We start from the raw sequence: 26,951 nt of genomic DNA on the forward strand, positions 1-26,951 counted from the left end.
TTAAATCATACACCAACTAGTTATTCATTATGTATAAAGTGGGACGGGCTAAACATAGAAACTCTTTTTTCCTCATTTACATGCTTTTGATGGTTTGGGTCTTGCATAGCATGACTGATACTATACTTCCTTGCTGACTAAGGGCCTGATTTTTCTTCCATTGAAGTCAGTGAATCATTGATTTGAACAGGAACTGGATTTACTCTTCAAAGAATTAGACAACTGTAGAACAGCACCATGCTTTTCTCTACTGATGACTATAATCTATTTAGTAAATGTCACTATTAAGTTCCCTAAGGTAATTAGGGAGGAGGTAGGAAGGAATTAATTTAGTGGCAGTAAAGTACACATGCAAATAGTGTTACATTTTTGTCTCTGCTGAGAATGGATGGACGATATGCTCAGTCTGGCACCAGTAGTGTAAACAATAGCATATCTGTCTCATTTATTTAATTCCTATATGCAAAAGGTTGAACAAGTAGCTATTTTGAGAATAAGGGACGGAACAGACTGGAAGCAGTTAGACAACGTTATAATGTTAAGAGATCTTTGTCAGATCTGTCTGTTGTATAGAGTTATTTGTTACTCTGAAACTGAAAGGTTATAACCAAAGATGGAGGAATAGAAACAGATTCTAGGTAGAGATTGATACTGAGAAGCTGAAGAACATTTTGGTCAAAAGCAGATATGAAATACATGCTTCTCAAACCGGGTAAAACTTGAACACTAATAAAAATGACATGGATGGAACAAAATCTAAGATCCCTTCAAGTACTTGTTTTCCTCAAATATAAATACCATAGCGGTGTTCTTTTGACAATCTGTAACCATGGGCAGGAAACTGTAATGAAAGGCACAGTCCTTATTCACTGTACTCATTGCTTATTTCAGCAATGGAACGTGGATGGCCATTCTCCTTCAGTTCGTGATTCTCGTATCTAATGCCAAGAGGTACTGCCACAGTGCAACTCGGTAGCACAGCAGCGTCTGTTCCGAAGACGTCACGGGTGGCTAGGCAGGAGACAAAAGAATCGGAGGGAGGCACAAAGGTACAAAAAGGCTGTGCTGGCAGCTCACATCAAACAGCTCGGCGCTGTAACCACACAGTACAGATTGCTAGGCCTTTGCCTTACTGACTAAACCAAACAGCATTTCTCTATGGGAATGACAGCAACATTTGTTTGCTAAGCAGACGTAATTTTGTAATTTAAAAAATTTTAAATTGTAATTTTAATTTTCCAGTATTGATTCCTATACAGATTAAGGGGTTTTATGCACAGTGTTCTCCGCATTTCTCGGCAGCAGCCTGGGGAGAAGCAATGTGGAAATCATGCTCGGAACTGTCTTGAACTACAATAATCTATTTTTATTTATGATGACATGACCATCTGTCATGCGACTTTTTTCAGTGAAGCAAGGAGAGCCTGGCAGCCTGCTCCTCCTCTCCCAAATGGCAGGTAGGGAAAGCTCCTGCCTCTCTTCTCAACACTCCCTTTAGACCAGTTTCTTTCCGAAATCGAAGCACTGACAGCAGTAGCCCTGCAACAGGGAACAGGAGCCAGGACTTAAAGAAACACAGAGCAGTGCCAGTTTTCTCAAGTAAGAATCGGTTACAAATCACAGGTAACAACTACTACAAGTTTTTAAAAGCAGATGTAGTGACTGTAAACTTCAGACATTTAAAACCCAACCTGTAACCAAACAGAATGAAAATTATCTAACCAAAATACAATTTCTGAAATAATTTCAACAGAAATAATAACCAAAACCATGGTTTAGCAAGAGCATAAAGTAAGCTGACTTTCAGTAATGAATGGTTTTGATCTTTCTGCTGCAAATGGAGGTAGCACGAAAATTTCCATCTCTGTTTTTCATTCATCAAGGCAAAGTTAGCTCTAAGACAAAACAGACGTTAACATGAAAGGAAAGTAAAACCAACATTTTTCAGTAGTCTCAGAAAACCCACTTAGTCCTTTCATGACTTGCACTAAAATTTGTACAAAGAAATTCTGCATCCTATAGCTGAGTAAACTCCAGCTTCCCCAAACTTTTATTTTTTTTTTGACATCCCAGTTTAAAACAAGTATCACAGACACGTAAAATTTTGTCTCTGTTCACGTCCAGAACCATTCTGTGAGTGTGCATAAAGGAGATCTCGGAGCCCCAACGTCTGCAGACTACTTTTGGAACTGCCAGTATTAAATTGCCAAATGAGAAAGCAATAGCATATTTAATACACGTGAACTAGGAAAATCTAAATGGCAAGACAAGGCTGACTAACTAGTACAAAGCAGTCTGTATTGATTAGTAGCCAAGTAGACAGGAAGACCGCGACAGCTTTCAAACAAGGCAGAGATGCAAAGTGTCATACAACTAAGGTACTACGGAGAACAAATTTCTCTCTCTCTGGCATTTATCACTTTACAGGTACGTATTCCAGGGACAAATAAAAATTCTGCAACCCCCAGATCCAATCCAAACCCCCCAAAAGTGCCTTGAAATAGGACAGTTCTTCCCAAGGACACCTCTACACTGTAGTAGAACACAGTGCCACGTGACAATGATCAAGCTAGCTCCGAGTGACTCTGCTTAACATATCGAAAGCAATTCGAAATAGCGACATTAGCATGCTGCTTCATAGAGATAAACATACCCAGCTTCCCAGAAGAACTGAACAGCGTGAGCCGAGTGCCCAGCAGCTAATGCTGCATCTAGAATCCAACCTAGCTTGTTTGGAATTAGCTCAGGTATCACGTCAAGACACTGCATGAAGACATTTAAATGAACTTAAAGTTAACAGGATGGTTCCACAAGAAAAAAAAAGGTAATAACATTAATACCAGCTACCTTCCTTAAACTTATTATCGTAACATGACAAAGAAATTACTTCCAATATGGTACCTGATATAATGTGTTTCAAATATAACTAATATTAATACAACCATTTTTTTCAAAGAGCTTTTATTTGTCTGCTTCCTTTCTTGGATATACATAACATACACAGCACATAGTTTTTATGTTGGTGTATCATTCAAACACGAGATCTGAGTCCAAATACAAAATTCAGCGATCCTCTTTGCTTTGAACACAAGAGGTTAGCTTCTTATTCACACGAAAAGCCAACAAACTTATCAGAATACCTCTATACTGTAAGACTTCTGGAAGCAGAGTATTAAACCCTAGTTCAGATATACATAATTTCATAGTACAGAAAATATATTACCTTTACAAGAAAGAGTTTTATAAGAATTCCTTCAAAAAAGTAAACATTCATGTAAGCCTCCACTCTATCAACCTCCCAAAATCAACTGTAGTCGAAGACCACTATGGCTACCTGCGCCTTCTGGACATAAGACCATTTTAGAAGAGCACCATCATAACAGTAAAATTGTCAATCAATCCTTCAGCTGTCATAAATATACTTATTTCATAATTAAAAATACAGGAACCTCACACTTCTCAATTACAATTTGTCAACTTGAATTATGTATAAGCATATAAAGCCATATAGGACCCTCTAGCACAGAAAATCCACAAAGCCCTTACTGTCCATTGTGAGCAAAGTCAAATCAATGTTTTCACAAAACATAGTATTCCTGACACAAAAAAAATGTTTAGCTTGGCAACAACTGTGGTAAAAAAAAAAAAAAAACAAACCAAAAAAGTGAAAAAAGAAAGACAAGTTTAAAAGTAGGATATATAAAACCTGTCTAAAGCAGGCCCTTCTAAACGACATCTGTCCAATGACCAGATTCACTGTATGTTCTCACAGAAAGAAGTGTACAGTGTTCCACAGGAATTGTTCAGCATTGCAAACAACAGCACTCACGTGCTCCACCTCATTTTTGTTAAAACACTGGTTTTAATAACTCAAATAATTTATCATCCAGATTTAAAAAACCCAAGATATTAAACATTAAAAGTTTACAGGTTAGTTTTAAAATTCTGTTCCCAATCTTAACATGTATAGTAAAATGTACTTTTGAGGCACCACTGAAAAATTCCAGCAGGAATTGATTGTCTTACATATAACCATAAACATTCAAGAAATGGTTGGTCTGTTTTGAGTTCAAAATTTCAATGTTCCCAGGAAAGGGAAGAGACTTGATGATTTGCTTTTCTGTATTCTACAAATGTTGGCATACAGTCAACGGTAACATACAAAACTTGGCACTAGAACTGCCTCTTTCAGAGCCATACAGTCTTTGCATGCACTGTAACCTACAGTCAAACATAATTTCCAACTGTGCTGGAAATTTTCTATTATTCTATATCTGACTTTTCTATTAAAAATAAACATAGGCTGGATTTTTGTCTTAAAAAGCCTATCTTCTCCCACAACTTGAAAAACAAGTATCAAAAAGGAACAAACAGCAAAAATAGAAGAAATAAACAGATTGTGCTAGTTCTGAAGCTCTTGACACCCGACAGCCACAGTCTGAGGAACATTAAAAAAACTCCTATATACAAATTTTATATACACACTAAGATTAAGAGCTTAAGAAAATTACTCTATCTGTTTTTGCATTTATTTCCACCACTTCTGCATCTAGCTGCAACTCATGCAAACGCATTTTCAAATCGTATTGTTGTGCAATAATCTCCTTTTCTATTTGGTCTGGCAACAGAATTAGGTCAACACTTTCACCTATAGGTATCTAAAAGTACACACTTTTTGTTTAAAAGTTAGGCCTTAGTTTCTTGGATAAAACATAGCATATTTAGAAGTTCGAAAGCCAAGCAGGTCTCTCATTTCATTTCGGAATTTTGACAAGTCTTGCCGCAGTTCATTTAGGTTTTCCACAGTTGCCTGATCCGTGCTTTGCATCTTCTGTCTCATGGAAGTCAAGTAACGGTGGACTAAGCAACACATCACCTTTTGATAATTCTCATCTCTCTTTTGCTTCAGATTTCTCCATTCCTTTAAACAAACATTACACATTTACTACGGAAAAGTGATTTTTGAGCCCTAAAGCCTGTATACAATTATAGAGAGAATAAATATGAACAAAATAACAAAGCTATTTTATAGATACATCTTAATGCACACAAATGTACAATGCATGGAAATTGCCAGCAAAATTTAAATTAAATTATCATCTGCTGTACCAGCAAAATTGAAAATTTTTAATCTATCTGGCTTGGTAATCGTCCTATGAGCAGTTAAGAGTTCCATAATCCTGAATGTTTCTCAGTGCACATTCCATAAAGTCTTTGAATTTAGTTTATTTAATGCTATTTTTAATCAGCAAGAAGAGGCAAAATTAGTATGCAACATTACAGGGTACAAAAAAAATTGTTTATTTAGCAAAAAAAATATCCCTCCCCCCAACAATGACAGGCTTCAGTGATCCTTTTCGGTTATTTATTTTGACACTTCTGTAACGTGTTTAAAACCAATTACCTTCCCCAAAGAATACTCTACTCTCACCATTTTTGAGATTAGCACATACTTCCTTGAGGTTTCTATGAGTTTTCAATCAATCAAGGCATTTTTTCCAGACTATTTCTAGGGGAATTGGGGTTGGAGGGAAGGGGGTTGAAATTCCCAAAACTGAAAGTTAATAGAATCTTACTTAAGTAGAAATAGGTAACACTTATTCATTTATATTTTGGATGCCACACACATTATTCTATAGTTCCTATTTATCTTAGTAGCACTCACCATGTGACACGCAGCTTCACGCAGCAATTTGCTGATTCATTTTAGCAAGCACCACCTTTCCAGCTTCAGAGCCTACAGCTTTCCCAATCATTTCTTACCTTTAGGCTGTTCTGACGTTTCACTTTGCCACTTGATGTATGAGAGCAGATCCATTTACTGAGACTGTTGAAAAGATAACAGATAGTCTTGGGAGAGGGAATAACATTGAAAGGTGGAGGTAGCGTGCATTTGTCATCAAAGTAGCTAAGCCAAAGCTTGGCACGAGCAAACTTCCATTCCTTATCTTCATGATTCTAAAGCATCAGAAACATTAACAGAGATCAGAAGCAAAAATATTAACAGGCTATTTCATAAGTGTTATTTTCCCATACCTTAAAAACTGACCATTATTTAACTTTGATTATACAGTATTTTAATGTATAGATCATACAGTATTTTAATAAATCTGTTACTAATATTAAATAATTCAAATACAAAACAAATCAATTCACTATATACTCTAGTGCAAATTCAAAATTCAGCTATGAAGGTATAAAACCCCTATCAAATGTCCAAGCACCACACCTTATCAAGAACAGCATCTTGACTTGAACAGTTATTGTTATCAAGAAATTCTTCAATCCCCAGAAGGCCAAAGCCTTGCACATGTTCAACATGAAAAGTATCCGTTTTATTTGGATCAAAGCAAACAAAATGTTCATATTTGAAGGAAAGATGCCCCTTGTGAGCTCAGAGACAGAGCTCATCCGTGGAGGTCTGTAGATTAGTCTACACATCACAGGAAGAAATTCATATCAAATCCAAAGATACAGCTAGCAGTTATTGGTAATTAATCAGAAAGCACTTACTGCTATCAGCTGAAAACTTTTATGAAGCATTGCCACAAGGAGTTTAGTTAATACTATCACAACCACCACATTGTAGGTGCCAACAATAACAGCACCCACAAAAGACTGTAATTCTTCACCATAGCTAAAACGTGTGACAAAGATTGCTACATGTGCCAGGGAGAATATATACCAGAACAGAGCAAAACATGTGCCAATAAACCTATAAAAACAAGAAAAAAAAATCTGGTTAGGTAAAGCAAACATCAAAAGTAAGTCTACGTAATGTAAATTCAAATTCAGTAAATATTCCAGGTTTGTTTAATTACTAGGAATTAAGGGCTAGAACAATACAGCTATTGCACAGATATCAAACTCACGAATGGAATGTGTCATTGCTCTGCTGTTCACAGAAAATCCCCGCACAGTCCTTTTCTTCATTTACAGTAAATCCTTTATCATAAAGTTGTGTCAATCCAATTGTGAACGAGAACAAGACAAGAAGAAACATGCCCAGAAATTTTCCAAAATCTTGTAGCATCTGCCCCATTGAAATCTGTGAAATAGATTTATTTCCAATTTTAGTAAAACATGTAGTTATTTTTGTTTGTATTCTCCCCTTCAGCCTCTAATCAAGAAAAAAATAGCTATTTACATTTTAAATGTTTAACTTAAATTTTAAGATGCTAAACATAGCCAAAATCAGGAGATACCCTTATACCATTTTTCAGTGAAAAATTCTAGATGTTAAAAGAAAATTTAAGTAGTTTTAACATCATCTGATAAGTTCATATCTTTCAATTAACTATAAGCAATAGAATGTATACCTTATTCTTTACTTGTAGTACCAATGGCAGTAAGGAATTCACAAGTCAATAGATAAAAGCAGTAAATGAAATGCCTTTGAACATAAATACCATCATAGATGAGGACACTGAATTATGATTCCAAACGTTTTGATTAATTCATCACTAATCAAAAAATAGTACAGCAAAGCCCATCTGCAGAACACAGAATTAATTCACTGTATGTTTTATGTAAGATTTTAAATATACACAATGTGTAGGTGTGTAAGCACATAAAAATTGAAGGGTGTAAAGCATAGAAGGTATGACACTGAATTCAGATCGTTAGTTTCCATTTCAAAATATCCTATACAGAAGCCGCAACACTACAAACACAATATCTTTAAAGAAAAAAAAATTATGCTTGTGTATTTTTCCAGTGCAGAGAAGACCTTGACTGACTTTTGTCATAACCACAAATTTTTACACAAACACAGCATAAACACATTTTTAAATTTAAATTACTCTTCCTACAAACTTCTTCAGAGAACACTATACCATTATAAAGAATGCAAATATATAAAATGGGGTTGGGTAAATCTAATCTTCTATATAAATCAGTGTGTGGAAAGCCTAATCCTATATGAATCACAATCTGTACCAAATCATAGTCCAGAATTGTATCACTGGTCAGGTTTTGCAAGTACAAGTTTACTGGGAGATGAAGTGCCAACTCCTGCTCCCTCCCATGCTGCTGGAAACTCACTGAGTACCCCTGTTGAGCAGCAGATTCTCTCTGATTCTTTGCAGTTTGCGGACATGGAGAATCTGCAACTGTAGGCAGAGCTATGCAGTAATTATTTCATTTGGTCAGAGGATGAACATAATCCCCATCATACTGCTTTATCACATCTATCCTTTTAAAGGGAAAAAAACCCAAACACAACAACAAAACACTAACTGACACATGGCTGCAAGGAAGAGAGAGACAAAGTAGACAAACAGGAATGCAGAAAAAGTACAAACCACCCAAAACTATCTTGTTTGGAATAGAGTGTAACAACACAGCCCAAATACCAGTTGCTTTCTTCATATAGTCATGCTCTTCCTTTCTAAGTATTTAGAATTTCTAAGCATTTGAAATCTAAGGAACTAATCTAGGGGAATATTATTCTATCTTCTGTTAATAATAAAACACCACCACACACAGCCGACTTACAAATCTGTATTAAAATATGTTTTATTAATCAATAAGTAGCTGAATGCTTAAAAATAACTCTAATAGCCAAGAGAACATAGTAGCTGCCTTTCCCTCACACACACGGTTGGGTTTCCATGCCATATTTGATTACCACCATTTGAACTTTGTGACCTACTTTCAGAAAATACTGTAAGAGTTGTTGCACAAGCTGTACTGGCCAACAGTAATAACATAAGCTTCAGTGTGCCACTGAATGGGGTGACTGTTGACTGTTTTTATTTACTTGGAAAATTTCATAACATAGCCTCCTAATAAAAAACTTGTGAAAGATCTAGTACATAAATAAATATGCACATTAAACAGTGAATCTCTTTAAAATGTGGAGAGACTTCAGTGTTCAATCAATTTGTATAACAAGCCTAATGCTTACTGCAACATCAAGACTTCAGGTTTTTTTTTTTCAAAGTATGCAAGTACATTTCCATTTCAAAATGTACAAAAGAGAGAATATAAGAATAATTAACAGCAACATAGTCACAGCTAGAGAGAAAAGGGCAAGAAGTAAAACAAACAAACAAAACCCTGAGAGGAGAAACAGGCATCTTCTAATAATATTAAACTGGTTACGAGAACTATGAACATTCTTTTTAAAGCGCTTTTTACGATGATTTTAAAAAGACCAATTTAACAAGCCATTATTTTGCTTTTCAAAGAAGGACTATTCTGTATGAAACAAAAATATTCTAGAAGATAACTATTTGTGCAGCAAGATAAAGTACTCTAACTCATTAAAATGAGCTAAACCTTCAAGCTGGAGGTTTTCAGCTACATCCTAAAGCCTTGATACAAGACCTAGTGATCCAAGCCAAAATTATTTACTTCAGAACCTCCTTTGGTATAGCTCTAGTTGCAGAGCAAGAGTTAAAAAATGCTGCTCCCAAATATTCTGCCTTTATGCTTAATAGGGATAATGTTCTTTGCAGGATCCTTTCAGATCATCCTCTTGCCACAAAGCTCTTAAAACTAGTCCTGTTCATTAGAAGAGAGGACAAAGCATTGATATGACCTATTAGGACAAATTCCATCAGTATAATCACTGGATGACCACCCTATTTATTCCAAGCGTCTTTTCATTCAACAGACACTTGCAAAGCCAGTGATGATGTTGACAACCAGCTATATTAACTAAATTTTATCGCTATCAGGAGGAAAATAAATAAACAAATAAATTAAAAAAAAAAAAAAATTTGTTCAGGGAAGCAGTGACTTGTCTGATCTGATTTGTCGTCATAAATCTCCCAGGAAGCGAGGCCAGAGAAGCTGGAAGTATACCTACGCAAAGCTTTTTTCAGTAAGCTATGCTTTTAATAACAGGTGCTTTAGTTTGTAAGGGCTTTTCACTGGCAAAGTAACAAAGTCAGTCAGTGCTGAGGACTCAAGCTGAACAGAAAAACCACAGAAGGGAAAAAAATGTCGCTAGTGGAATAAGAGGCAACTTCTGCTCACAATATTTTTAGAGGGAAGCTTTCTTCCTCCTTTTAGTCTAAAAAGGATTGAGGGAGGTAATTGCATCCTAAATGTGATGTCTTAATAATAGTCCAGGTTCCCTCCACTACTCCCAAAGGTACTAGACCTTCTGCATTGTGTCATATTGCACCTTCGGGTCCAAACAGTTTATCTGAAGTTTATCACGATGAATAGCACCAAGACTAAGATGAGAGGGTCTGTGCTTAAAAAAAGAAATCAACTAACAAAAAAACACCACATGGCATAAACTCAGTAGAAAACTCCATGTCTGCTCTCAAATCAGGAAAATAAAATTAAATTCTTTGCACAAAACCAGATTAAATTCCAACTTTAAGTGAAAAAATTGAATTCAGCTTAGAAATTGTTGTGGTCTCTACTGTTCCAGCATCACAACACAAGACTGTTACTGCTTCCCCCCCCCACCTCTGGATGACTGAATTAAATGTATTACATAATTAAAATGTGGGTTTTTTTACCGTCAATATTACTCACTGGAAGGCTCCAGCAAATTCCAGGTAAGAAGAAACCCGTTCTCCCTTCTTATAATTGGCTATAAAGAGATGACTGTTTCAATAGTCTTGAGAGATTTGTATTTTTGAAACCAAAGCAATTTGCACCATTCAACTCAACATGAAACTTCAGCGAGATCACACGACATAAACAAAAAGGCTTTTGATTACTCTTCCCTTGCTACACATCTCATTCATTAGAGATAATGAGATAACTCATCTTATATCATTAGAGGTAAGAAGTTAGGACCATCATTTGCATAGAACTTTACAGGAAGAACCTGATCCTTACAGTTTTCAAACTGCAGACACTTATGCAGTATGTTAAGCTAACAACACATGAAAACAAAAACACAGTACAGGTACAGTTACCATGGAAAAATATTATAAGAAAGTGAACTACACTAGGTCTTCCATTCTTTTTCTTACCTTTTTCCATCTAAATCAGTATGTTTTACATGAGAGATTAAAAAAACAAACTTCAATGCAATATCACTTCTTTCTACTTCTTACTTTCTGACTTTCTTACTTTAACTTCTTGTTTTTCTCTTTTCAGTAAGACTCTTTATAGCAAATTAAGATCAAGTTTAATATTTTCTCAAGCAGTAATGATATTCACCTGGAGTGGTCCCAGAATAGAGCTGGTTGTGTACATGAAGAAGAGACGCAGATAACTAAGAACATTAGCAAAAGCAAAAAGACCTTCTGCCACTAGGGTAGGATGGAATGCATCCCAGTCCTTCCTTTCAGCATAATCATGAAACTGCAATATAAAAAGGACAAGTTGACATCACTGACATTATAAATACAGAAATGCACCCATGTGCCGCTCCCTACTTCTGCCTCCAAAACAGGCAATAGCATAACAGAAATTAACACATACCATTCATAGATGGCTTATCTCTTTCAGATATCTCACTTTTTTTAGACAAAGGCATTTTAAAAGCCATTCCAGAGGGAGCCAGAAATCAGATGATTTAAATTCAGCACCTAACCCTGCCACTCCCTTGCTCAGCAAACCATTTATTCCTCTGTTCTGATTTCCCTTCTACTGTTTTGCACGCTTTGTTGAAACAGGGACTCGTGTACTTTATAAACATGTGCATTGTCTAGTGTAATAGGCCTCAGTCAAAAACAACATTAAAATGCTGCAAAGAAAACTCATGCAGACATGCAATTGCAATGTGATGACGGCTGGTCTTAACCAGTTTTAGAAAGATTTAGAAAGACTTAGGACCTGGGGTTCCTTCAATGGATTTTATGAATGACTACAGAGAATGGAAATCACAAATAAACTGTTGGTGTAAACACACCCTTAAAGTATATCCACTAGGTACTATTCAACTGTTCACGGAATATCCACAGATCCCTAACTTTCGGCTTGGCTGAAAATATTCAGCATTTGTATTAACAGCTTCTGCTGCCTCAAAATGGACTTTCAAAAACTAAGTTACTGAAAGCTGCTTTAAAATAACTTGCCCGAAAGTGTGCTGCACAAGGATGGCAAGAAACAGGGATAAACATGTTTTTATACATTGCAATTGCATGCGTATGAATCCTGCTACAGAAACTCTTCCTTTATTTCTTACATCTTCAGTGCCTGTAATATGGACCTAAGATGTAAAACAAGCATTTTTATTTGGTTTTCTAAATAATTTATAAACTATGTGGCAAAATTTATTTTTATAAAAGTGGCCAAAAAAGCCATCACGTGCCTGTTACATAGGACAGGAATCCTGCATCTTCAGAAAGGTTACAACTTAAATTAGCAGCAAAGGGCTCTTATCTCAGCAAAGGAACTACTACTACAGACATGTGCTGGTTGCAAAGCAAATGGTTGGGAAGGCAGCCCAACATGGCATTCTCTCTCTGTTTTTGCCCAAGAAATGAAGCTTTCCTTTCCAAATGATTACCAGCCTCTGAATCAAGGCAAGGATAGGTAAATGAGCCAAACACCAAGTTGGGAAGAACGGAACCAGTTTATTTCCCTACCAACTGCCAGACAGCTGTCAACTCACAGTCTGCAATACAAAATAATGGTGCTACTGCACTGGCTTGAATTTTGCTAAAATATTCATATTCAATGGGTCTGGCAGCTTGCCATGTGCTGTGCAGCTAACAACACATGCAACAGAATGGGAATGATCATTTTCAAAACCTATATCTTCAATCAAATCCAGATGGTTTTTCACAGAGAAAAGACAAGGCTCCTCTACAGTCTCAGGGCTTTTTTCCTTACTACAAAAAACAAAAACAAAAAACAAAACACAAAAAAACCCCACAAAAAAACCCGCAAACAAAAAAACCCCCACCAAACCAAAAACAATTTAACCCCCCCACACAATCACTTATGACATTTCAACATATGTAATCAAAAGCTAAATAAATCTTTCTGTAACAAAAAAGTGTTAGGCAACCTAAACACAGAGATTACTATTAGCTTTCTGCATAGTACTGATCTATGGAATCAGGTGAGCTCAAATGCCAAATTAGATGAGTGGTATGAGGAGATTTCCCCAAAGGAGAATCAAGCCATTTGGAAGACCAGCCAGTTCTTACAATGAAAACAGTAACCCTGTTTAGGATCCCCGAGTACTTGGACATGTCTTGATGTGTTGTCTAACTCCCATTTGCCTCATCAACTTCTCTTTCAAGCCCAAGACACAACAAGACCAGAGATCTTGACAACTACACAGCATATACCATGTAGAACATTTAATTCGGAAGCCTAAACTGTATCCATATAGTAGGCTATTACTAATGTAGTACCCTTAACTACAACATACTACTACTAACATACCACACATAATGTATCTTCACATATTTTGCAGCAATGTACTAAAATTATATTTGCCCAGTCAGTCCCAAGGAGCTTTAAACCTATGAAGATGGGTGCTCACCTTGTTATGGGCAACGACTTTGAGGGCAAAAGTTGCCAAATACAGGGAATTCATGACAAAACTGAGCTGATTACGGGATTCTTCTAAAAAGTCTTCTAAACCCTCATACCAGAGTCTTTTAACATCTGACCACACCATTCCTGCAGGAAAAAAAAACAAGCCAGGGAAGTCAAGCACTGTATCACACTGAGTAGATATTCTTTTAAAACTAAAGCACTTTTGATTGGCTTTTGTAAATGATATGCCAGCAAAGAGAAAGAAATGGAGTAATCTAGTAAATGTACTAAAAGCATTGCATTGCATTACAAGCACTAATCATAAGACAACGAGGTGTTTAACCTTTTCAAGCCTACTTTCCAACTATGAAACACATCCTCCAATAAAAAAAGGGCATGAGAGGAAATGAATAGGAGAAAAATTGGGCAGGAAAAGGTCAAATTTAAATAAAGGTAGAGGGCTAGAATACAAATGCTTTTTCTGAATGAAAAGTACTCACCTTTTCCCAAAAGCACTATAGAAAGCATTACATTGCTATATAAAGTAACAAGTATTTTTTGGAAGCATGTAGGTATTATAAAATATTTTTTAAGAATAATCAGCTCAGTAACTGTTACTGAAAAGATCCAAAATGTAGAAACTTTTCCTACCTTAACTGGTATTAAACAACATTAGCAGAGAAAAGAGACCATGACTTAAGATTGCAAAAATCAGAAGTTTAACTTAAAGCAACATACATTTAAATATTCAGGATCTTTATAGCAAACTGAATTTTACCATTGTTAACCATGTCTGGCTGTACGGAAAAATACAGTTGCTAAGAATTTTACTACCTGAATGTCTGTTACAGACTTGATATTTTTATAAAACTTGAAAGGACCGTTAGATGAAATATAATGGCGCCTTTGATTTCTATGAATAATCAGTTATTTAATGGGGTTTTTTGAGTACTTCAGATGTACGTTACTATATTTAGGACAAGAAGAAAAGCAGCGTGTGTGTAAATGGTAGTTAAAAACTGTTAGACTTGGTTCAGCTTTTAGGACTTTGCAACTTCTCTAAAACTTTGGTCCAGTAAGGGCAACACCCAGTGAGTGGGGGGAAAAAAAAATAGCAGACACTTATGCATGACTTTATTTGTTCAGTCAGCTTTACTGTAATGTTGGAAGGCATAACAAAAAAAAAAGTGTCCTGTGCACAGTTCATTAAAAGACTTGTATAAATCTCTCTTCTTCCTGGTTATAAAGAAAATATTTCTAAACCAGAACCTCTGTGCCCCTCCATATGATCACCATGTATTTTACACTAAATTTGTTACAGAATCAGTAGAAGGAGCTGAGGAAGTAGAAGATACTATAATTGATGCTATTTACACACACAAGAATTTGAGTTCTCTTGCTTTATTTTGCTAGGGAAGACACTTGCAAGATTTAGGCTCAATAACTTAGAGAATTACTATATTCACGATTTGAAAGTTAATCTAGCAGAACACAAAACTTGCTGCTAACTAAGTGTTAGAAATTCTGCTGTGGCCACTTTGTCATTGATTTTTAGAAAGCATTTTAATTGAACTATGGAAAACAATAATATAGGTAAATCCTTGTTACTCAGTTCTTTTTATTCCAGTTGATTTTGTCACACATTTTCTAAATACATTTTTTTTCAACTTACTGGCTATTTGTAAGGAAACAGTACAATACGTGATTACAAAACATGCATTTAAGCTATAAATGCAATCACTATTTAAAAAAAAATCTCAGGATTCAATAATGTGAGAAATAACCTGATTTTAATGATTTATGTTATTTATAGGTCATTTAGATAGGTCTCAATCCTATCTAAAATCCACGTTAAAATACTACATGAATAAAATAAAAAGTTTCTATAGCCTTTCATTGAAATTTCCAAGACCACCTAATGATACACTTCCTGCCTACACTGGACGTGATGGAACAAAAGAATTTCTAAAATCACATATTTAATCTCAAAACAAAGGAGAAGTCTGTAACACTGATTTGTACTCTACATTTGAAGTTTTCAAGTTTCTTTTAAGACCTGCATGCGTTTGTGTGGGGTACCGGGTATTTCCAAAACCTGCATGAACTACTCAACAGTTTTAATATAGCTCCAAAATGAAAGGAATCACCATTACAAAAAAAAAAATCCTAAAATAGCAAATAAACCACGCACAACTACTTAGATAGAAACTGTGTTTTCAACTGTATCATTGCTTTTTACAAGTCCAGTCATCCAAATGATACATATCTAATTACCTTACATTAAGGTATAAGTTTCCATGAATTTATCTACCAAATTTTAATGTAAAAACAAACACACATCAACCAACCAAAAACATGTCAAAAGGTTTTATGAATTTCCAACCAAAACAAAAGTTCATGAGTACTCAACAAAAATTATACCTGTGCTCCCTCTACTGCATCAACCAGAATTAACATGCAACCTTTCAGGTACCATTATGATAACTGGTGACAATGACATACAGAAATGGAAAATTATAATATGGGAAAATAATACTTGTTTCTGTGTTTTAAAACAAGGATGAGGTAAATGCACACCTTCAATTTATTAGTCTAAGATGGAGTATGCATGCATACGTATGCATACATAAACATACCCAACATATACTTTTTTCTTTAAACAATATGCCAACTCTGCAACAAGTCCAAATCATATCATTAATTACTTTTCAAATCAAGCATTACAGAATTTGTCATGAAAGACTGAGTTGTTACTTATTGTTGATGTACCGCTAAACTGGCAATTTTGTATATATATTCAAATTCCTCTCCCTGAGCTAAGTAGAATGCTATAAAAATTTCATGTTTACAACTATGAAAGAGATTTTGTAGAACCCTAAATTTTGGCAGTTGTTTAAAGCTGGATTAGTCCAACAAAAATGTACAGAATCCTCCTGTTCTATCTAGTTAGAGCATATTAAAATAGAAATGAAAATAGTGCAGGAATTGATTTTATGATCGTCACTGCATGCTTACTCCAACTATTTACAAACCAGAAAAAATGTAATTAACTTGCATACAATGCACAAATACTTTTAATCTACTTCATGATTATATAAAGATCTTAGCTAGATTTTCAAAGAAACAATAATTTTATTAGTAATATTCAGATTCTAGCATAATCCCATACACAGACACGCAAGTAATTAAGAAGCTCAGATCATTCCTACTACTTTTAAATAGAATTCATAGAATCACGGAGTATCTTGAATTGGAAGGGACCCACATGGATCATCAAGTTCAACTACTGACTCCACACAGGGCAACCTAAAAGTTAAACCATGTATCTAAGAGCGTTGGTTTACTTCTTGTAAAAGACAGCTGGAAGAAATTAAGTTTCGTGGATTGTTGGCTGATGAAAAAACAAACCAAGCTTGACTCACAGTGATTATATCACCTACATACTAAATAATACTACCTATTCATGAAAAGTTATTGGAAAAAATCTAAAGCGATGTCTTAATTTTACTCCTCAGCACCAAGGAAAACTTGTTGATGACAGGCTCTTATCTGTTACAAAACTATTAATCCGAGGAACACACACTTGCTTTGCCTTCATGGTATTTTTCTTTTTTTTTTTTCTTTTTTTTTTTTTTTTTAAAAAGAGCAGAATTTAAAAATATCTAGGAAGATGCACAGCTTTTACATTAACTTATTACTGCACAACTGAATCTCACTTGCATCATTCTGAGTGTTATCAGTCCTACTGAAGAAAAATTCACATTCCTCCACTGTTAGATCCAATAACGTTCTGTTTCTGATACTTCACTTTGTGATACCTTGAGATTGTTGTAACACTTCGCACCCCTTCCTCAAAATGTGTTTGTTTGTTGTTGTTTTTTTTTTGTAACACTATCCTCCAAAGAGCAAACTTCAGTCAAGCAATGAGTTCATAAGGTAGTACAAATCATTATTGTTCAATCAACATCAGCAATTGTCATCCAGTCTACTCAAGTCATACCTACCAATTAGCCATATTATCAGAAGGTAGTCTATCCGCTCAAGGGCTGGTCCCATTGTATTCTTCTTATTCTCATTGTAGACAAGGGAGTACAAATTAAGTAATAACAGAAATGTGAAATATGAAGCTCCATGAATAATAAACTTCATAAAAGGAGTGTGAATTATTCGACCTACTCGAGATTTAGGGGCTAACAAGTAACACAGGGACAGAACTGGCCAGAAAATGCCAACCATCAAAACAGTCAAAATTTTCTTGCATGTGTGCTTGCGCCGATAGCCTGCCATCTGTCCAAACCATACAGTGTTTAGAAACTGCTGGCAGTTAGACTGAGCAACAAACTGGGGGGGGGGAAAGAAACAAACAAACAAAATCAGTCTCAGGTTTCTTAATACAGATTACTAATTTACATTATTAAAATTAATTTTCAAACTATGTATAGTTACCAATGAACAGGAAAAGGCAAGAATATTAAGTTGAAATAATTATCTCATAAGAGAACAAAAGTGCTATGGACTATGATTATAAACATCCATTATTTTAATTTCCTTCTAAAGCCAGCAACTGAACATGAATTATACATACTAGACTTTTAACGGTTTTCAGGTTAAGAATTAGTTTTGATTTCTAATTATTTAGAAATCTAGCATATAAATAACATCATACTTCAGACAGCTCTGTTCTCTGTTATTATAAAATACACCGACCTCATCCGAAGAATAAGATACTGTTATTGTAAAATACTATCCACATTGTAAAACACACCACCTTGTAAGATGAGGACTAAAGTGGCCAAGGAGTTTTATACATATCAGTTCTTAAAATCATTATGGCTCTATTCAGCAGCATTAATTTTAAATTGGAGTAAGCTATGTTGTATCAGTTCCTCAAAAGAAGATCATTTTGGCCTGAAAGTTATATAGGTTACGCAAATGCAGTTTCAAATTTCAGGTGGCATGGAGTTACAAAAGAATGTATTTCACTAGAGGATGGTTTGTCATTTAATTTAAAAAATATCAACAAAACGAACCTTGATATTGTCATCACGTTTTAGAAAGCATCACAAAAAACTGTCTCTATAGTAAACTTGCCAGGAATAAAACATATTCTGCAAAGATACTTTCCTCATACCACATAAAAAATGTTGTTATTCTCCAGCCACTGTGGTAAAAACAAGTTATGCTCAAAATCAGAAGATCTGAAATACTTCAGTATGCTTGTTTAATGCATACCAGAAATGTCCATAACTACAGCTGACGACTTTTAAACACTATGCATTTTAACAGTTTCACAAACAGTTTAAGCCTAGGTATGTAGAACAGACAGAATTATAAAGCCTTCTACAAATGCTAACTGAAAATGGACTTTGCATGGAAAGAAAACTTTCTGTCTCCGGTCCTCGTACTAGAATCTCACAAATACCCATTTGCCTTCTGGTACAGCAAAACTAGAGTTATAATTTGTCAAGGGATAAAGACAACCATGACCAACTGCATAAAATAAGTTCCATACCGATGGCATAAGAAGGCAATACTATTCTGGAACAGAGGCACTATTCAGTTATACCAGCATAGGTCTAACATAATTACTGAACAGCACAGACGAGGCCTAAGCCAAAGCTAATGACAAGCAAGTATGGCACCTAAGGATCCATACTTCCCTAGGCAAGGATTTAATGAGGATCTGAACAAATAATTACCACTACCAGAGCTGTTCATAAAACAGCAGTAGTCTATACTCCAATACAAAAAATACTACATTCTTCTCCACAGTAAATACTGAAGAAACACTCAGTATCTTGCATCATTTCCCTGTTTCACATGCAGACGTTCTGTGTATTACCATCTCTCCTATAACTCTTGCAAATTTATTTCCACTTCTATGTCTAGAGGCAGAACAACAAATTAAATTAATTACTAGCAAAATACGATATGGAAAGCCTATCAAATTACTGCAAAGACAAACCTCTTTTTGATTATACTTGATCGCAAGTTTTAAGCGGCTTAAGTTCATCCTCTCTTCCAACAATCCTCGCTTGTCTACATGTTCATCACTAGATGTGTGATTCAGAATAACTTCCAGCTCCCGTGAATTCCGTGCTTGTGCAAGCAAATCTTTAGCAAAGGTTTTGCACTGTTGAGCTAGCTCCTCATAATCATTTCTGAAAGACACAGAAACAGTATGTACTATTACAGTGCTTACTTATTTTCCATTAAACCATTAACTATCCATTTCTGGTTGGGATTGTATGTTATGCTAAGACAAATTAAAAAAACACCAAATCCCAACAGTCATATGTCAAGGTCCAAACATTTCAAAGACAACTCTGAGTAGGTTTCACCATGTAACGTGACAATTATGCTTCAGTTTAGTTTGCAACTCCACTAGACAGAGAAAAATTGAGAAACAGACTTACAGTATACAAATTCTTATCTTATGAGTTCCATATAAAGAGTTAAAGCTTAGAATTATTTCCAGGATATGAGAAAGTGTAGTAATCACAAAATATGGCACTGGTAAGTCATCACTTGGACTTTCCACTTGGAAGGGAAGTTGTTTTGGGTTTTGCTTTATTCCTGTCATCTGAAAAAGTCTATTCACTGAATACTATTTATTAATATAATAAACACAAGAAAAGAAACCACATGATTTGCTGGTCTCACCTGGCACACAATCCATTTTAGTGCCAAGTTGTATCACAAAAATGCAACAGGTGAACTCTTATTAAGACAGACAATCAGCTATAAAAACAGAAAATTCATATGTTGTTTAGGAAAGTACAATTTTACCCCATACAAACATTTACTTTCATGTTCTCAGAAAGCTTTTGTGCTGGTAAGTTTCAAGACAGTACAAACCACTATAGTTTAAACATAACATTATACTGAGCATTTGTTCATTAAATAGACAAAGCATTTTCAGCACAAAATCTTCTACACACATATGCATATTAGTTCAGAGTCTTATAATATAAGGAGCATAATTAAGAAACAATAACCGAAACAACTCCCAACATGAGTCAGGTCAGTATAAACAAGGTATTGCATACTTCTACCCTGATGCAGGGGAAAAAAAGTGCAGAGTACTAATGAGATATTGATATGATTAATAGGTGTGTGATCTTGAAGTCAGCATTTAGCATCATTTCTACTTGTTTTTCCAGAGTAGAGCTGAAATTTGAACTGTTGGTGCAACTATACACATTGAACTGTCTACACCTAAAAGAATTGAAGTAATTAAACTGTCATAATGACTGCTAATGAGGCATAAATTATATATCTTTTTATTATATCTAACTATCAGTTTAAACACTCCAATTACAAAAAATTAAGAATAAGCCTTTTCTGATGCATACAAATTTCTATACATGTAACTTCATAAAAGTATTAAAGTTGGCTTGTGTTTTCAATTCCTACCTGAATTCAACCTCAACAAGGCTCAATTCTTTCAAGTCTGCACTAAGTTCAAAAGCTCGCAGGATTGGATCCTCCTCTGTCAACATTATTAAAGCAGGACTGGCCAAACACCGATAGATATCAAGACGAAACCTGCGATAAAAGAATAGCAAGCAAAATGAAGATGTTTCACATTTGATTAGCAGTTTCAGATCAGAACGTATTCCAAAAGTTTGCATAAAACAGTCAGCTGAAAGAGAAAACAATTGCGTTTCTTAAAATCAGACAATACAAGCATTAAATGTGATATGTCATGGAAGATACTGGCCTTCACATATTTCGAATCCCTATTCTAAGTACCAAAAATTGGCCAAACTGGTTCCCTCTTCCTCACTCCTTCAACTGTTATCAGTGCATCAGCAGAAGGCCATCAATTAAGGTAACAGTATTGGAAGAATTTTGATATTTTAAGTGTTATACAGTAGCTTTTATGGTTCTTCAAGTGGAAATAAGAGAGGGAAGTAAAGCATTTAACGCGATCTTCTATTTTAACAAACTAAATTAAAAACAGTGGGGAGCTTTAATGTGCAATACAAAAAAAATAAACTCAGGGAAAGCATCTGAAGGAATGTTTTCCTCTTGCAAAACCAGCAACTCAAGAACACTGAAACAAAGTCTGTTATCTGTTCTAGTTCAAACTAAGAGCTGTCATCTCAAACATTTCTATTGTTTGTTTGTTTGGGATACGCTGACACCTTTTCTCATACTGAAGTTAATGACAGGGGGTATCAGATGGATACCTGAATGTGGCCTGCAGTAGCTGAATACCAGTAACAATTATCCTTTCACTTCCCTTATTTTTCAGTAATTTGGATACATACTGGAGCAATTATGTAATAATTAATTGTATATTGTAATTGCGATCTTTGAGCTTTGTGATTTTTCACCCCAACTCTCACATATTAAATTGTATTCAACTCTCAAATATGTTGTCAAGTTAACCAGACAAAATACTGTTAAGATTGGTAAATCCTTCTCCTCATTTGAACCTTTATTAAAAAGCTTTCTACTTTCAAAAATAGTGAAGAAAAAAAACAAAAAAACTTGTCTTTAGCTTGCATTCATCAATCCACGCTACATAAACACTTTTAGAAACAGTATACAGAATTATCCACCTCCTCATTCTGGCTCAAGAAAACCCAAGTATTAACTAACTTAAGAAAAATTTTATTTGCATAGTTCCTATGCTCCCAAGCCAAAGATAGCTGGAATGTTTGTGACACAACTGATAGAAAGGAAAGGCACTTAGCTTAATATGCACAGTGACTAAGTATAAAACCACAATGAAAACAAGCCACTGCCTCCCACCAGCCTTTTCAAGCGCAACCCATCCCCAAGAACTACCATCTCTCACAATAAAGGCTACAATATATTAAAGGAATCCACTCGTAAGCCTCACCTTAAAGAGAAAAAGGAAATATACTGAATCTGACCCAAGCAATACCAGAGAATTAAGACAAGAATTTTTTTCATTATTGTCTATGACTAGTAAGTCTTACCTGGAGTGTCGTAGACTATCTTTTTTGTTCTTTGCAGTACACAGTGTGCATTCGCAGCCTACAGCATGAGGTTTGGGTAATGATATATCTTGCTTTAACAGCATGGTAAGAATTTCATAGTTGTTACGATGAGCAGCTAAAATGACAGGTGCCACATCCATTGTTGTCGAGTACTCTGGGTTCTGAATGCGTTCCATTAGTTTCTGGAATAAAATGTAGGAAGTATCTAAATTTATTACATACAGTTCTACTACAGTGTTTAGACGTAAGGGGTTTTTTGACTGTACAACAATGAATCTCTCCTTCAAAATATTTTCCTGTGTTTCATAACATGAAAATAAGGAAAAATTTGTAACAACATTCAAACACCTCCCAGATAAATACTGGAAAAATAAAAATGGACACAGAAATTTTTCTCATTTATTTACATAGAAAACCTGACATTCAGTGCCTACCTTCTCCAATATACATGCGTGATATCAAAAAGTGTCGTTTGAGAAAAAATTATTGTATTTACTATCTAAGCGTAGAAAAAATATCCCAACTGTACCATACTCTGTTACACAATGCCTTATTCCTTCCCTCCCTCCACCTCTATTTGTGAACTTTTAGAAGTTCTTTGATACTTAAGCATTGCCAAGATAAGCTTCAACTGATTAATTTCAAGGTGAAGATTTGCTGTTTATAGATTTACTCAAAAAATCTACAAAGCTTCAATACATGAATATACCCGTTACAGGCCAAGGCTGCTAATTACCTTGCAAACAGTCTACAAGAAAAGATTTATAACCACTCTATATTTTTTCTCTTCTGGACTAACTAGGCATCTGTTAGCATTTGGCACGTATAAAGCCACTGGATTCCTTAGGCAGTAAAGAAAAATAACATATTCTATCCTTTAAGACAAAAGAAGATATAAAAATAATCCCTAATGTACAGATTCTATCACCTCAGAGATGTAGAATTTCATTTAAGAATGTTGTTTTAAATACTACAGTTACCCAAAATGCAATAGCCCCCACTCCCCAACCAAAAATCAAGGAATAACAACACTCAACTACAATGGTTGGCCTGGAGGATCTTTTTGGTCGGTGATTAAGTAGAATGTCAACAGCTCCTACCACTTCCGAGTCAATAGCCACCAAAAGTGCATCTGATGACTAAGGAAAGAAAACAAGTCATATGTGAAAACAGCAGTAACTTAAACAACATAAAGAGTCAATCTGAAGCCAGACTGCATTTTTACTTTTTTATATTTTATTTTTTAATTTATTTTTTAAAGTACTAAAACAATGTTCTGTATTATCACCACGTATATGATCAGGATACAAATTCAGGTTGTCATTCCAGGAGTTAGCAAAGCATTACTGACAATTTGTTTCATTACACGAACAGCAGAACCAATTGCAGAAATTACTTTCCAGCAAAGATGACGCAGGATACTTACAAAAATCAAGTTCTAAGGGACAGTTCACCAGGTTATTAAAAATGTTAAAAGCAAGTGTCTGTCTAACACAACTCCGGCATGTGGGATACTTCATTCTGTGGTAAAGCTAGGAACACAAGCTTTTTTTTCTGGGCTGGTAACTACTTCTGAAACTTCTCTTAAGTTGAGCTAAGCAGCTTTTCATTTTCCCTACAGTTGATATTATTTTTTTTAATTCATTTTAGAAAATCCAAATTTTTACTTTAAAAATAAAAGACATAGCTTTTATTATCGCCACTAAAAAGGAGATCCAGGGAAAGGAAAGCTTGCTGCTTTTTTCCCCATCCAATATCAAACAACCTAACAAAAGAAACTACTTCTCCCTGTCTTACATACTTAAGTCATCATAGCTACTACTCTCCCAGCAGCAGCAGAGATGTTGCATATAGTTAAGGAAGTGTTGTTGGTATGAAACTGCCTCTGCCATCAAGCACAAATCAAGTTTCACAAGAAAGCAATGCAGAAATGCATGCCTGCCTTAACTTGAAATCATCTAATATAATGTGCATTTTTCTAATTATGCTACCATTTGAAAAGTTATTATACTCCACAGCCAAAGAGATCTCTGCATTCTACACTTTCTAACATGATGTACTCTGACTATGTACCGTTTACTTTGCTTTAAGATAATGTATACATTCTCTCTGCAACAGGAATAACATTTAAAATAAAATTCAAACTTGTTAACATCATTGAAAATGTTACTTACACACTTGCCATACCAATAAAATCTCACTAGAAAAGTAAATTAGTGAGAAGAAAACACTTTCACAATTACTAAATGGAAAAAGAACTGAACTGCCTATAAAGACAGATTCTATTTCCTTCCAAATTCTGACAGATTAACAGAGAAGACATATAAAGAATAGAATACACAGATCAAGGACTACACTGAAAATTTTCAATAACTTATGTGTTGTGTACCTGGCAGCCATAATCCAAAAGAAGCTGTAGTATGTCCAAGTTTTCATTTTCAATGGTTATGGTAACAGCATTTCGTCCAAGCACATCCACACAATTTATGTTCATTTCGCCCGAGCTATTTTCCTCTAAGAGTTTCTTAACCATGTAATAGTCACCTGCACAAGTAACGTATGAATGTCATTTAGTATTATTATAAAGCAATAAAAGCACGTGAGCATTGTAAGTACCAGTTACCATCAAACAAGACAACATTCCATAGCTGACAACAGACGTTGAATGTGTCAGACAATTAAGAAGTCAAGGTAGATAAGCATTCTCTCATCAGGGAGGAAACTAAAGATATTTCAGGAGGTCTCTTTCAGGAAAGCACTAAGGCATTTACTTCAATCCACCTTTTTAGTTCCAGTCCTAAAAACAAACACACACAAAAGCATGGGTACTTTTCAAAACTGGGGCAATAGCTCATCCATACCCTGTGAGACACAGGAAACATCAAGTTCAACTACATCAGAGAAGGCTTCTCCATTCAAAAGAGCCAGAGGCTCAGAGAAGCCCTCTCTACAATGCTATACACAGGTTTGCGCCTCCCTTGAGCAGAAGCCACATTAGTCTTCCCTGTATCACTCCAGTTTTAGCGTATATATCATCAAAGCAGGTATGCTACGATGCTGCAATGTTATAAAATTCAAGCTAGCAAGTTTGATGAGCAAGTAAAGCTAACTGCAGTAAGATGCACATAGGCTGCACTTCCCTATTTGACTGAAGCATAGACACACCAGGCTGCCCTGTTTAGTGTTATTCTGTTTAATTGATTCTTCTTGCCAAAGATAAAAGCTTTGAACGATTTTCGTCTCTAGGGTAACAAGTTATTTTGCAACATAGGAGGCAGACCTTACTGTAGAATACTTACAGAAGCATATGTAGAAGACTTCTACGTGCAGTAGAATAGGTACAGAGTCTGCAGGAGTACTAAACCAGCTGTTTTATAGACAATTACTTTTTTTTACATTTTTCGTTGTGCATCCTGTTAGCTCCCTGAGCCTCTGTTTACACTTAGAGGGAAAGCTACGGCTCGGCCTGATCTTCAGGACAGGCTACACCCGCCGCACAGCTGCAGGCAGTCCAGCCGTCTGACAGCAAGGCACCCCGCCACAGAGAGCACCAGAACAAACCTCCTAAGGCCGCGGGCTAACGTCACCGCAGAAATACTCCTAGGTTGTGAACTAACCTAAACACACGGCCGGCAGACAGCTCCGCGTATAAACACGCCAGCTTCTACAACCATGCTTAGGTCCTGAAGTACACATAACCATTCAGCACATGATTAAAAGCCCACTGAGAGTCCAACATTTTGGACATGTTAGGATCAGTTTGATTTAAGACTGTTTTTCTACTTAAGGGTAACTAAATATATTCTTAAAGTTGCATATTTTAGAAAGGAAAATCCCTTCCCATCCGCCACCATGGGTGCAAATCACAGGAAACTAGTCTCCCTCATTCTGGGGGTGTCTAGATAAGCCCCCAATTTTACGACAGCTGTGTTCTCACAGACACTTTGTTAACAGTGAACACCGCAAGTATCTTACGAACTCCTCTGACACAAAGCGAACTCCCTCGCAAACAGAGGAGCCGGCCCAACGCCTCCCTGCCCCGGGCTCCCGCAGGAACCGGGGGCAGCGGGAGGCGGCGGGGCCGGAGGGGGGCGGCCTCGATGCGGGGCGCCTCCCGAGCCGGGCGCTGAGGCGAGGCCAGGCGCCGCGGCGCCCCCCAGCAGCAGCCGCGCAGCGGGGCACGGCGAGCACCCGCCGCGCCCGCAGGATTCACCCCCAGCCGCCGCCCAAGCCGCCGGGCCCGGGCGCTGCCGCCGGGCGGAGGCGGGCTCGGGCCCTCGGAGCGAGCGGCCGAGGCCTCCGCTCCCTGAGGGCGCGGCAGGCGGGGCCGGGCCGGGCGGCGGGGCCGGTACCTTTGTCGCAGGCCAGCAGGAAGAGCTTCTCGTCCAGGGTGGTCTCCTCCTTCACCTGCCGCACGTCCTTCAGCGCCAGCAGCTTGTTCGGCGAGGCCGAGGCGGACGGGTCCGCGCTCTGGTACAAGGCGGCCATGGCGCCGGCTCCGCCAGGCCCATCAGAGCGCGGGCGCGGCGGCGGCGCGGCGCAGCGCGACCCCCGGTGCCCGCTGCC

General features: G+C 36.4%; 1 protein-coding gene across 2 annotated transcripts; it reads right to left on the reverse strand.

Moving 5' to 3' along the window:
• Positions 1 to 3,005: 3,005 nt before the first annotated feature.
• Positions 3,006 to 26,929, reverse strand: TRPC1 (transient receptor potential cation channel subfamily C member 1). 2 transcript variants are annotated; one of them, XM_082319603.1, is made up of 13 exons: positions 26,738 to 26,929; positions 24,775 to 24,929; positions 23,423 to 23,524; positions 22,365 to 22,567; positions 20,827 to 20,958; positions 19,376 to 19,571; positions 17,415 to 17,751; positions 13,415 to 13,554; positions 11,134 to 11,277; positions 6,873 to 7,048; positions 6,514 to 6,715; positions 5,764 to 5,958; positions 3,006 to 4,921 (listed from the first exon to the last, which is right to left on the reverse strand). In XM_082319603.1, the coding sequence occupies exons 1-13, from the start codon at positions 26,871 to 26,873 to the stop codon at positions 4,694 to 4,696; spliced, it is 2,346 nt and encodes a 781-aa protein (XP_082175729.1). In that variant the 5' UTR covers positions 26,874 to 26,929; the 3' UTR covers positions 3,006 to 4,693. The 2 variants fall into 2 exon arrangements, with proteins under 2 accessions (XP_082175729.1, XP_082175730.1); XM_082319604.1 differs by lacking the exon at positions 3,006 to 4,921 and having other exon boundaries at positions 5,714 to 5,827.
• Positions 26,930 to 26,951: the final 22 nt, after the last annotated feature.

Source organism: Platalea leucorodia (genome assembly GCF_965183815.1).
Source record: "Platalea leucorodia genome assembly, chromosome: 8".
NCBI lineage: Eukaryota > Metazoa > Chordata > Aves > Pelecaniformes > Threskiornithidae > Platalea > Platalea leucorodia.